Raw genomic sequence first — 13,785 nt, forward strand, 5'->3', positions numbered from 1 at the left:
AGTCAGGCCGACCGACACTGACCTTGCTGTAGCAGGCTGCCATGGCCATTGCCCAGGGACTGCGGGTGCCCTCACCTCTATCCTTGTTTTATGATACTCAGTAAAGTTTTCTGACCCGTGTTTAAGTAAAACACAGGCATTCCACTGCCCACTCAGTCTTCCTGGAACAAAGGTTTATGTACTTAACCGATGACTAAGCCTTAAATTTCTAAACCCACTCATAACCTACAAGCCCCCACTTCCTGATACCTGTTCTGGGCAAAGGCAATGCAAGGATTCCTATGCTAATCTGCAATTTTGTCTGTGTCATCTGCTTTTTTTTTTTTTGGAGAGGTCTTTGCTATAGGGCGCGTGCGCTCGCCAGAGAGACAGAAAGCGAGAAATCACCCCCCAGGGGGATGGTCACGCTGCAATCCCTTCTCCTCCATTCTCTTCTCAGGATCTTGGGCACGCATGCACACGCGCCCAGCGTGAGTTTTAAGCCACCGGGTCCGGGACGTGAACCGCGGTCGACTACGTGGGAGTCCAGCGACATAGCCATTACCCTAACTGCTGGTCCCGTGTGTCATCTGCTTTCAGAACTAAATAAAAAGAACTGTTGCACCTACGCACCCCAGAAAATGCTTTTCTGTTTTCCTGGGCAGGGTCCTGCAATTTCATGTTCAGAATAAATCATTGGAGTGGGAAGAGGGGAAGGATACACTGCAATCCCCTCTCCCTTCTCATCCTGGGCACACATGCCCATGCACCTGGGGTGATTCTCAAGCTGCCAGGTCTGGGACTTGAACCGTGTCCAGCCATGTAGGAGTCCAGTACCCTAACCACCATGCCACTGGCTGGCCCCTACTTAAGATTTTTAAAGTACCTGAATATCTGGTGATTTTAGCAGCAAAGTTTTCAAAGGCCCGTAGTACTCTGAAGGGAGCACATAGTCTTCTGTGTAACATATATTCAGCCGAAGAGACCCCAGGTCATCGGTTTTAGATGGCTTGTTCCCATTGTCTCTCGGCTGTAGCAAGTACCTAGAGTAAAAATACAATCAAGGCCATGCCATGGCAATGAGCATCCAGGCCAAGTGAGGTAAGGGAACAGGTAGGGTGTAAAAAACTACACAAAAAAGTCAGCTTAGTATTTAAGGGACATACACGGCAAGCTCCTGATCTTCAGAGATCAATCTGTACACAGATTTTTATCCAGGAAACAAAAGTATAGGACTTAAAGTGGTTAAATAAGGTTTTTTTATTATTATTATTATTTGGCCAGAGGGTGTGTGGGCAAGAGTGAGGGGGGAGGGAAGGAGAGAGGGAGTGAGTGAGCGAGCGAGAGAGAGGGAGAGAGAGAGGACCCCTAAGTGGGCATGGTCGAGTGCAATTCTTTCTTCTCCATCCAGTCAGGATTTGGGGCACACGCATACATGAGCTTGGCATGTTTTTCAGGCCGAAGAGCTGGGATTTAAACCACGGCTGGCCAGTGGGATCCAGCTCTCCACCACTAGGCCATGGGGCTGGCCTCGCCAGTACATCTTACTATAGAATCGTCCATTCGCAAGAGTGGAGAGGGGTGAGGACAGTGGTAAGTGAGCGATTTCACCACCGCTGCGGGGACGTACTGATGGGCTCCGACTGCCCACGTACACGGGGCTCTCGTCTGTACTCCTTACTTGACGAGTACGTCTCTTTTCTATTTGGAAAGTTCAATTTCTAGGTGACAAGGTGCTATGGTGGAACACTGATGCACAACAAGGTGATTTTAAGATATCTTTAGAATCTCTCAACCAAAACTAATTTTTCCATGGGAACAGTAATACTTTTGGACCAGAATCCCCTTTCCCTTCAGCTGTGCTTGAATGGAGAGTAGCCAAGTCTGCCTCTTTGGGATCCTTTATTATTACGCTAGATGAATCTTTTTCTTCTATTTAACTAGTTGTTTTCTATACACTACAGAATAACATGACCAGTATCACTCCTTACTCTGCTACACTCTTACTCTCTGGGGTTGCACCTACTGACCTTCAGCAGTGCCTCCACACTCCTCACACCAACACACAAAATCAGTTTTCACTCGTTCTCCGGGAACTTTGCTCCGAGGGCAACCTTAATTCCATAAAACCCAAACTACCACATCTCCAACCCTAACGTAGCAAGGCCCCACGAAGAGGGATTAGTAGTGCGGTGCTGTCTATCCATTTTTACCTACGCACTGTTTCAGAATGCCCAGAACTCCGGAAGGGCCCACACCCGCCACACTTGCTACACTTGTCTCCTGGGGTTTTCTTTGGAAGAAGAGAAGTATCTCCAGACAAAATATCTCATTCATGTTTACTTGAAAAAAATACAAAACTCCAAACGTGATTACTTTATGCACCTTCGAGAAGATTCTTTTCAGTGACTTCGGGTCTTTCTGGTCTTCTTTGAAATCGTATTTCATAAGCAAGGGATGTGCACATCTTTGCTGACAGCTTTATTCAGATAAGCGTTTTGAGCTTTAAGCAGATTAAAAAGTAGGCCAAAGTACAAATTTACTACAGTACAAACTTGGGGTCAGACAGCTTGGTTCAAGTCCCAGCTGTGTGACCCTGGACAAGTCGCTCCCACCCCATGCTTGTTTCCTCTGTTAAAGAGGAGGAAGTGACAGTGCCTACTCGTCCATCGAATCCTCACGACAACCCTACAGAGGTGTGTAAGGAAGGCACTTCACTTCGAATAAATACTCCGTACTACTTAGTAAATACCATGTCAACGTTATATACGTTTATGTTCACATATATAAAAATATCTATTACTGTGACCACATAAACATGTGAATAACTGCAGATTACAGTTATCTGTATAACTCTGCAAATGTAATTATTACTTTAGAAACATTATTACAGGGACTCAATTTAATAGACCACCTGAGGGAACCTTGTTTATTAAATAATCCAGTATGGATTGGAGCTAAAGAGAAAAGTCGCAAGATTTCGTAAATGGGGGATATCTGGAGTCCTAAGATCTAGGGGAGAAAAAATCTCAAATATATTTTCTTCATTTCAGTTCAAAAGAGTAAGACACAGGAAACAAAAACTCTCAGTGGAGAGCGGCATTCAGTTACCATTCCCTTTCTTCCTTCACAACTGGAGAGGCGTAAGAGCAATCCTTATGTTTTCAAGTCAGCCGTTTTGACAGCCCATAATAGAAAAACACAGCATTTGAGAACTTTACTTAAATAAGGTCTGTGCAATTAAAACTGAAGTAGATGAAAACTAATTGTTTTTTCCTACACGATGTTAAATAAGCTGGAAAATAACTGTCCAGAGACAGTGCTGCTCGTACTTGAATGCTATTCCCGGTTCTATAAAAATAATCATTATGGAGGCCAGCAGTTGGCGTAATGGCTATGTGGCTGGACTCCCACATAGTTGACCGTGGTTTGAGTCCTGGACCGGGTGGCTTAAACTCATGCCGGGTGCGTGTGCGTGTGTGCACAAGATCCCAAGGAGAATGGAGGAGAAGGGATGATCTCTTGCTTTCTGTCTCTTTCTGGTGAACCACTTCTCAAAAAAAAAAAAAAAATTCATTACAAATGGATTTTTACTAAAGATAGAAGGCTTCCACATTTTCTAAATTCAAATAGTAAAAAGATATGTTAAAAACCTGAGGCAAGGGACCAGCAGTTAGCGTAATGGCTATGTCGCTGGACTCCCAGGTAGTTGACCACGGTTCACATCCCGGACCCAGTGGCTTAAAACTCACACTGGGTGCGTGTGCATGTGTGCCCAAGATCCTGAGAGGAGAATGGAGAAGGGATTGCGGTGTGGCCATCCCCCCTGGGGGGTGATTTCTCGCTTTCTGTCTCTCTGTCTCTGTCTGGTGAGCGCACATGCCCTATAGCAAAAAACTCTCAAAAACAACAACAACAAAACCTGAGGCAAGAGCTGGCCCTTGGCACAGTGGTTAGGCACCGTGTGGAGCGGCTGGGACCCACAGAGCTGACTGTGGTTCATACCCTGGCCAGCTAGCTTGAAAATCACACCAGTGTGTAGGTACTTGCCCAGAATCCCAGACGGGAAGGAGGAGCGGAGAAAAGGGGACTGTGGCACCACCAGGCTCCACTGAGGGACATTTTCTCTCTCTTTCTCCCTGACACACACTGTCTTCTGGCACCAGGGAGGTGTTGTGTGTGGGAGACACAAAAAAGAAACTGAGGACAGAAGATGCCAACAGTAGCAAACTAGAAAACCAAATCACATCAAGTGAAACAGTAACCTGAGAGTAAAGTACGTATAAAGTGCTTTTGTTAAATATTTCCCATTTATTTTATCTACTGTTTAAATCTGACTTTTTAAATGAAAAATTACAACACGAGGCCCAGCCTAGGTAGTGCAGTTGTAGCAAACGGGACTACACCAAGCTACTGCAGGTGCGGAGCCCGAGTTGGCCTGAAGCACACCGGGTGGGCAGGCGCCCAGGACCCTGAGGAGCTGGAGGCTGGAGGAAGGGGAGCCCGGTGCGGCTTGTTCTGTCCAGGATGCCTCTCTGTCTCTTCCTGTGCACTGCATGTCCTCGCCACCGCAGAAATAATCGCAGCACGAGGAGACATCTGTACCTATTTTCTTTGCTTAATGTCTGCTTTTGCATTTTGGGTCACTTGTAGGGGAATTCCTGAACCGATCTGCACAGGAATCACACAGAGGTTTGACACATGAAGTTCTCTGACACTGAGGAACTGGGAGCCAACCAGATTAGCCCCACAGTCCTGTTCATTTATAACATTCCGAACAACGGAACAGTATGAAAAAAGGTGCAGAAATTCTACGTATATTATGAGGAATAATAGTGATAATGTCGGGTTGTCAGAAAAGTCATGAGGTATTTTTCTGTTTCTCTATGCAAAAAGGCGTCATGACTTCTGACAACCCAAGAGTAGCAATCACTGTAACAATGACAGCACGAGTGGCACCGTGGCTTACATCTCAGTAACCCGTTCTGTCAGGAGGCAGGTACTACTGGTACCTGCCCACTATATAAGCCAAAAAGGCAGAGAGGATGAGTAACTTGTCCAAGTCACACAGGTAGTTAATGGCAAAGATGGGATTTTTTTTTTTTTTTGAGAGATTTTTCACTGTAGGGCGCGTGCGCTCGCCAAACAGACAGAGAGAGACATAGAGACAGAAAGCGAGAAATCACCCCCCGGGGGGATGGTCACGCCGCAATCCCTTCTCCTCCATTCTCTTCTCGGGATCTTGGGCACGCACGCACACGCGCCCGGCGTGAGTTTTAAGCCACCGGGTCCGGGACACGAACCGCGGTCGACTACGTGGGAGTTCAGCAACATAGCCATTACGCTAACTGCTGGTTCCTGCAAAGATGGGATTTGAACCAAGGCAGTTTGGTTACTGAGTCCATTCTCTTAATCACTATTAAGAGTCAACATACATTTATGTTATTGAAGTTCTACTACATTGTTCAGTGAAACCAGCAAGGTGTAAAGCAACATACAGTATGTGTCCATTTGTGAAAAGAAGGGGGAAAAGATATGTATGTAATTGCTTATAAACACACAGAATGTTTCCAGAAACTCAAACACAGTGGCTGCCTGAGAAGCAGGAAACTGAATAACCAGTGGGGGGCAGGGATAAAAGACAAACTTAGCTTTTGACTTGTGAACCACGGGAGTATATTACCTACTCAAACAAATCCAACAAAATCCTATTATTGACGTAAGTTAAAGAAAAAAGCTAGCTAATATCAATGCTAACTAGGGAATTGTGACATTTGACAGAAATCAGAAAAAGAATGCAGATCATTATGGAATTGATGGTCAAGAAAGGAAGAGCAAAGTGACCAGATCGCGTGATAATACGAATCAGTTTCAATCAGTTTTTCTTGGGTGCGGCCCTGGAGGCACAGGCAGTAGTGAGCTGAAGCAATGGTGGCAGCTGCACCGCCAACCTCAGGTCTGGATCTCTGGTTGGCATGAATAAGCCAAGTGCAGGCCCATGTGCCCAAGACCCTGACGAGCAGGGGGAATGGAGGAAGGGGATTATGCATGATGAGACCCTGCTTACATCCTCATCCCTGTCTCTCTCTCTTTTGTGCATGCATGTGCATAAATAAAGTAAAAAAACTTGGAAAAAAACCCCAGCTTTTAGGAGATGATTAGAATAGATAAAAACTAGTGGCAACTATAGCTACGTGGAAAAGGAAGCGGGCTAACTGCAGAAGCGGCAGTAACTCGATGCGCCGTGGCGCTGCGGCCACAGGGAAGGCTGCGGTGTGTCCTGAGGTCTCCCGGTACGTGCTGACATTCATCTCACACAAATGCCCACGCTCCTGGGTGACGGCCTGGGGGATCATAGCATGAAGGGACGTCTACCTCTTGTAGAAAAAATAAAAACACCTTGTTGAAGGTGTCTCTCTCCCCCTCAGAAGGAATAAATCAATCAATTTGGAAAGGAGGAAGGAAAGAAGGGAAGGAGAAAGGAAGGACCAACCAGGAAAGTCCTGAAGGTAAATAAACCTCTGCAGTTTTCATGCAGTTATCATGAATCCCACAAGGGGATGCTGCAACTCTACCACTAGTGGAGGCTATGCATTTTGTTCCTGACTTACAGGGAAATGGCATTCATTTTCTATATTTCCTTACATTTATGGAAGTATAAATGAATCAGCAGATGTTTCTATTTCATGCTGTATAAGTTTTAGCAATTCTACTTTTGGGAGGTTTCTTTAAAATATTTACACTCTTACCAAAGACTAGTTAAACTACTGGCATTTTATACGAGTGAAAATCATTTCTATCCACTAATGTTCTTCCATCTTGTCGAGACAGGTGGACAAAGTTTTATCAAATTTGGAAGATAGGTCTAGAGACAGTCTTACTTGAAGTGCAGGCTATGGGGCACATTTCACAATCATTTTGAGGGCTTTGGGAGGTACAACTCATTTTCCTCTTTCATACTGAGAATGATGGCATATGATTTTTACTTCTAAATAAAGATGTCAAAGTCTGAAGATCAGTCTACAAAGGATAACTGCTTAAGGCCAACAGTCCAAAATGAAGAATGTCAGATGACCAATCAGAAAACACAGGCTCTTTTATGGATATATGAAACTTGAGAACAGCAGTTAATGTAATGGCTATGTCGCTGGACTCCCAAGTAGTCGACCGCAGTTCGATTCTCGGATCCGGCGGCTTAAACTCACACCAGGCGCGTGTGCATATGAGCCTAACATCCCTAGAGGAGAATGGAGGAGAAGGGGTTGCAGCATGGCCATCCTCTCTGGGGGATGATATCTCGCTTTCTACAGCAAAAACCTCCCCCCCCCAAAAAAAAGGACATATGAGACTGAACCCCATAAGAAACATCTAAACACTTATTTTCAACTCCTCTTTCAGGCAGCAGAAACTGAGTCCTAAAACGTGATCTTTTTTTTTTTTTTTGGAGAGATTTTCACTATAGGGCGTGTGCGCTCACCAGACAGACAGAGACAGAAAGACAGAAAGCGAGAAATCACCCCCCAGGGGGGATGGTCACGCTGCAATCCCTTCTCCTCCATTCTCCTCTCAGGATCTTGGGCACGCACGCACACGTGCCTGGCGTGAGTTTTAAGCCACCGGGTCCAGGACGAGAACTGTGGTCGACTAAGTGGGAGTCCAGCGACCTAGCCATTACGCTAACTGCTGGTTCCCCTAAAACATGATCTTTAAAAGACAAATGAGACAGGTATGTTCATTATACTCAGTTAAGACCCAAGTCTAGCCTGAGGGATGCTGGACAGCCTACTGGATACACATGCTTTTTAGCGCTGTAGACAGAAAAAAACACTTTGATATCCATTGTGTGAAGGAAACTATCATCAATCTAATGCCAAAAATTAAGTTTAACATCAGCTTAATTTCACTAGGAAAGTCATGAAAAGGTAACAGTTTAGATCATTAGTGAGTCCCCAGAGCTCAGTAACATGCAGACAGACCCTCGCCGCTCAGAAAACACCACCAGGGCCATCTATGGTGCTACAGTGAAGTGTGGTGAAGGAAATTCACCTTAGCTCCCATCAACAGCTGAGTCCCCCGAATAAGCCCTATGCTTTCAAACATCGTAACTTCTATGATGACTATTACAGCTTCTGAACTGCAGGTGTTCTTTGCGATCACGCATCTTCTCACAGGGGCAACTCCTACGTAATGTTTAAGTGCTCTCCACTGTCTCCTTAGAATTAAGGTTTTGTTTTTGAACAAAAATACTCCTAGATGGTCCAGTTCTTTTTTCTCAAAACCACAGGTTAGGTCATAAGACTACCAATGTGCTTATCTGCAATAATACATTAATGACCAAATCAATAACTATTAATCACTTCTGGCTTTTTCTATGGCAAATTAAAACTCATAGTAAGCATTTATTTGCATATACACTGTATCAAAGACATTCATTAAATGTCCGGCTTCTTACCAGGCTTGATGAGAAGAGTTTCTCAATACATTCACGGGAACCTTAATCTCACCTAGGAACACATCTTGGACCAGGTTGCCGTTGTTCCACAAATCAATCCTGAAAATTAAACTCTGGCTTTAGTTTTTACAAGCAATATTTAGGAGAATGGATACTTACAAACTGCTTCAACTTACTTAGATTTACATTAATTTTACATGCTTAAAAGTAAGAGTTGTTAGAATTGTCATATACTACCCAAACTAGGAAAGCAAATAACCACAGTAGCTTTTATTAAAAAGCACAGACAGCAACGATTTTAAGCAGTTTAACAGAGAGCTTAAGTTTCATGGCTTAAAAGTCTAGGCTTTTATTTTAAGGACTACGGAGTTACTCTGTTGAATTTTTCTTTTTCTCTGGTGTTCACCAGCGACAGAGACAGAGATGGGGGAGGGGAATAATGTACCCTGCCGCCCCCCAAAGAGGGTGCAGTCAAGCTGTAATCCCTTCCCCATCTCTCCACCCTGCCAGGACTGCAGGGACATAGGCCTGCCATGCCCAGAGTGCCTTTCAGGTCGCCAGGGCTGGGACTGAACCCTAGGCTGGTCATGTGAAATCTGGCTACCTTAACCGTCAGGCTATGAATCCAGCCCATATTTTTGAATTTGAGAAAAGAAATCAACACAAGACTACAGTTTCTTCCTCTACTGTAACCAATTAATATGTAAAGATAAGTGATTTAGAAAAATACATTACCTGGTCACTCCAAATGCATGATTAATATACCCTTTAGATAAACACACTATTAAGAGCACACTTACACATGCATTTACAAAACTTGCCCTTCTCAAACAGTATAGATGTTTAAGACCTAGAAAGTAGCACAAACTTCAAACACATGCACCTACTGAATTATCCTCTTACCTCACTGAAATTTCTGTTAGACAGCAGATATGTTAAGAAGAATAAAAAAATTATTTCTAAATTAGCTGAGATGTAATTGCTTTTCCATCTATTATGCTGTGATGCGGAAATTTAAGGAGCAATTAAATTTCAGAAAAACAAAAATGTAGTACAGTAAAATAGGTGAGAAGTAGGTCATCTGTTTATAAAATAAATACACCTTGACTTATTTCTGCAAAGAAATCAAAATTTGAAAAGATAAATTTGGATTTAAGTTAAATTTCACCAACCACTCTGCTTTAGAGAATTCTATTTAGGTTGGTTCACCTTAATTTAGGATTTTTCTTTTGGCCCACAAAAAAAGCAGTTCTGTAAAACCCCAAGACACATACCTAATTTCTAGTTTTTCAATGTCCTCCTCTTCCACCTGGAACTGGGACTTCCTAGTATAACTGCTGGATCTGGTTACCTGTCAACAAAATACCATAGTAAAAAAAATGTTTTTAATATATTTTTCCTACCTGAATGCAAAATGATCATCTCCAAAATATTTAACTATGAATATAAGTAGAAGAAAATACCTATGTATCATTTTAGCCAAAAGGTGAATATAAAAACATTACGAGGCTCAGCCACAGAGGGCTACCAGAGCCACACGGAAGACGGGGTAGGCTCAGGGGGTGCAGGGAGGACTGTGGTGAGAGACCCTACTGGGGATGCCTGCCTTTCTGCTTCTGTTTCTCTCTCATGAAAGAAATACATACATAAACTTTAAAATAAAAAAGGAAAAGAAACCAACAACAACGAACACACCCTGGTGGTAATGGGAAGGTAAAGACAAGGTGGAGTGAGAAAACCCGAAGGATCCTCTCCTCGTGCCATCCCTACCCGCTCCATACCCAGGAACACGAGGTTTCTCTGGCTCAGGGGGCCTACTGGTGACCTGAGAGGGAAAAACACCTGATTTCGAGGAAGCTGTACTTGCTAAAAACTGCTGAAAGATGTTCCCACGTTTCTCAAGACACCAAGACGCCCCCTACTTACTTCACACACTCCTGCCGAAAATACCACGGCCACGGGCAGAACCCCCAACCACTGCCCACCTGAACCTGTCCTCACCCACAGCCTCTCTCCTGGAGGGGTTTCCTCCCCTCACCTCAGTCAGGGGGTGCAACGATTCTCTTTTTGGAGCCCGTCCCTCCCAGGCACGTGTGCAGTAAGCACGGAGAAGGCATCCAACCTGTTTTGATGATGGCTGTCTTTACCGGCATGCTCGTCTTAATCAAGTTGAAGAAAAACCCTTCCCTTAAATGATGGTCTTCCCATTTCTCTCCTTTCTCGGATAAGTATCTCAAGACTGTCAGCCATCCTCACAGCGTGTGCTTCCTCTCCGCCCACTCAGTACGTGGCTTCTTACAAGGCTTCCTCACACTCTGCCCTGCGAAATCTCTCCCTCCGTCACCAGCCGCTGATGGACTCCTGCCTCTCACCTTCCGGGCCTCTCTCTGCTCTAGCGATCACACCACAGCTCCGCTCCCTCTCGGTGTACCTGGCAGGATCCCAGCAGCCACCGTTCTCAGACCCCACAAAGCTGGGCATTCGCCAAGGTTTTCTCTTACTCTGCTCTAAAAGCGACTGGGAGCCCCGAAGAGCTTCCACGCGATCACCTGTTCACCGGACGCTGCTCTGGACAGCAGGGCTGGATTTATTACCCCGTCTCAAGTGGGGACGCTGCAGTACAGAAATTCAGCGACGTGTTCAAAGCTGAATACTTAGTATGGGGCAGACCGAGTTTCTTTACTTTTCTCCTTTGCCAGGGTGTGTGAGTACTCACCAAGAGAGACAGCGAGATAGAGGGAGAGCAAGAAAGCACTGTCCATGGGGGACAGTCACACTGCCGTCCCTTCTCCATCTCAATCTCCTCTGGAATTCTGGGCACACATGCTGCTGGGTCCAGGACTTGAACCGTGCTGTCGCCCATGTGAGAGTCAGCTGCCTTAACCACACCACATCCTGACTTGTAAACAATTTTATGTCCTGATCTACACCCGTCACTGCACCTGTCTCAGTCACAACTGCCTGCTGGGGGTTTTACATGTCAGACCTCAAGCTCTTTATGCCCCAAATGAACCATGTAGCTTTTCTTCCCCAACTTTTCCATTTTCCAGATTTGAAACCCTGGAGGCAACATTCGACGCCAAACGAACCATGCAGCTTTTCTTCCCCCAACTTTTCCATTTCCCAGATTTGAAACCCTGGAGGCAACATTCGACTCCCCCTTTCCCTTGCTTCTGTTACTAATTTGTTATTTTGCCTGTGCTGCATTTTTCTCACCTGCCCCTCTCTCTATTTCTGTTATTACTCTCCTGGAACAAACACCCCTTCTCCCCCCTTTTTACACCTAAACTGCAACAGTCTCTCAATCTGTTCTCTCTCTTAGTCACCTGTCCCACAGACCATGAGACCGTGGCTCATTCTTTCCAAAACACTGTTTTACTCTTACCACTTCCAGGCTCAACACATTCAACGCCATCAATAAGATCTAAGCACCACCGCCGACGCCCGAGGCCTTTCATAGCTGGTCCCACTATGTCTTCCTCATCTTAGTTTCCACAGTTTTTTACACAACCTAGTTATATAGCTATTTGCTGTTCTTTGGATGTAACTAACACTTGCTTCTGTCTCCATGTCCTTGCTCAATGCACCTGCTTTAACGCTCCCACTTCATCTCTTAGGAAAACCCAGTCTTTCTGGGGCCTGCAGGTGGTATGGTGGTTAAGGCGCAGGACTCCCACATGGCTGACTATGGTCCTGGACCCAGCAGCTTGCTTTCTCATTCTCCCTCTTTCTGTCTCTCTGGTCAAACTGAAGAATAACAATAAATAAAATTAAATAATTTCTTTTTTAAAAAGAAAGAAACACCAGTCTGTCTCCATGCCTTCCCCGACCACCTCAGCTAGAGCAGAGCTCACCTGAGCTCCCCGGTTCCTATGGGCATTTCACTGCTGTGTATGACGCTTGTGTGTGTGCTTTGTCTCCTGCTCTGGAGGATGGAGACTGAACTTCATCTGTCTTCATAACCGAGTCAACAAAGGACCTTCCGAATGAATGTTTCAAGGCCCAGAAATATCCTTGGTACAACAAGGTCAGGCCTTGACTTTCAAAGGGCCATCTGCTTTTTGGAAGAAGGCATGAAACATAAATTTCATCCCACCTGCAGTTTAAGGTATGTGGACTAATGGAGAACGAGAGTGCCTTTAATCTACTGGCCTGCGAGTTGCTGCCTTTTTTGTTTTCTCCAAGTAAGATACAACAATACACGTAAAACACCTATAGCAAGTACTAGCCGGGAAACGGGGAGTTTCGTATTGGTACATTTTCTTTCGTTTTCTTTCTCTCTTTTTTCCTTCTGCCACCAAAATTTTTCCTACTTCATTTTTGGCATTTCCTTTTTCCTTCTTTCTATTTTTTTCTTTTTTAGGTTTTTGTCATAGGTCATATGTGTTTTTGTCATATGTGCTTACTAGAGAGATAGAAAAAAAAAAAAAAAAACTCCACCCGAGGGAGGATGGCCACACTGCAATCCTTCCTCCTCCATTCTCTTCTTGGGACTTCAGACACACACACACACACACATGCCTGGTGTGATTTTCAAGCTGCTGGATCTGGGACTCAAACCACAGTCTACGATGTGGGAGTCCAGCAACTTAACGACTGTACTGCCTGGTGGCCCCGATTTTTGGCATTTTCTTCAGCCTGTATTTCTTCATTAAAGTACGATAATCTAATAATGATTACAGGTACCCTCACTCTCTCCACTTTGAAATACCTAAGACACCCCCCCACACACAAAAAAACCCCCAAAAACAAAGAAGCCAAAAAATAACCTCTCTAAGACACCCCGCCCACAAAAAAAACACCCCAAAAACAAAGAAGCCAAAAAATAACCTCAAAGCACAAGATGCACCTCCTTTGGTCAAACCTTCCCTATATTAACATTAACTACGACATGTTTGATCATAGAACACCATCTTTTAGACTTTAATTTATTTTTATTCCTTTCCATACTTTTCAAATAACATAAAAGATTTAACAACGCTCCAATTAAGAACTGTGTTAACGGTAACTTCAAGGCAGCTGAAGATCTCTATGAAAATAAACGTGCTCATAGAGCGAATTAGGCTAAACGAACTTAATAATAAAGCTGTAATCATAGCATTTCATGTGCACAGAATTCTCACATGCTATGGAACTTCTAAAAATTCTGAGTTAGGAAGGGCTGCCACTGTTCTCTTATAATTTTATCCTTTCACAAGATAAGAGCTTGAGTCTCCTATCTAGTGACTCATTCAAAGGCAACTGAGATTACGACTCAAGATCTGCCAAGTGCTAATCATCCTTACTGACTTCACCAGTGGCTTTCAAAGAGGACTCTACGGAAGATAGAGTATCAGGTGGGGGGCTGCGGGGGT

The 13,785-nt window shown here is 44.4% G+C and overlaps 1 protein-coding gene across 1 annotated transcript in view; it reads right to left on the bottom strand.

Moving 5' to 3' along the window:
• The window catches only part of RASA2 (RAS p21 protein activator 2), a gene marked incomplete at its 5' end in the record, with an annotated part of 94,523 nt that overhangs the window by 34,926 nt on the left and 45,812 nt on the right, over positions 1–13,785 (bottom strand). The window contains 3 exon segments of the mRNA XM_014593189.2: positions 866–1,022; positions 8,432–8,530; positions 9,706–9,774. Coding sequence (XP_014448675.1) covers positions 866–1,022; positions 8,432–8,530; positions 9,706–9,774 — 325 coding nt within the window.

This window comes from Tupaia chinensis, unplaced genomic scaffold, assembly GCF_000334495.1.
Source record: "Tupaia chinensis unplaced genomic scaffold, TupChi_1.0 Scaffold139833_1, whole genome shotgun sequence".
Classification (NCBI taxonomy): Eukaryota; Metazoa; Chordata; class Mammalia; order Scandentia; family Tupaiidae; genus Tupaia; species Tupaia belangeri.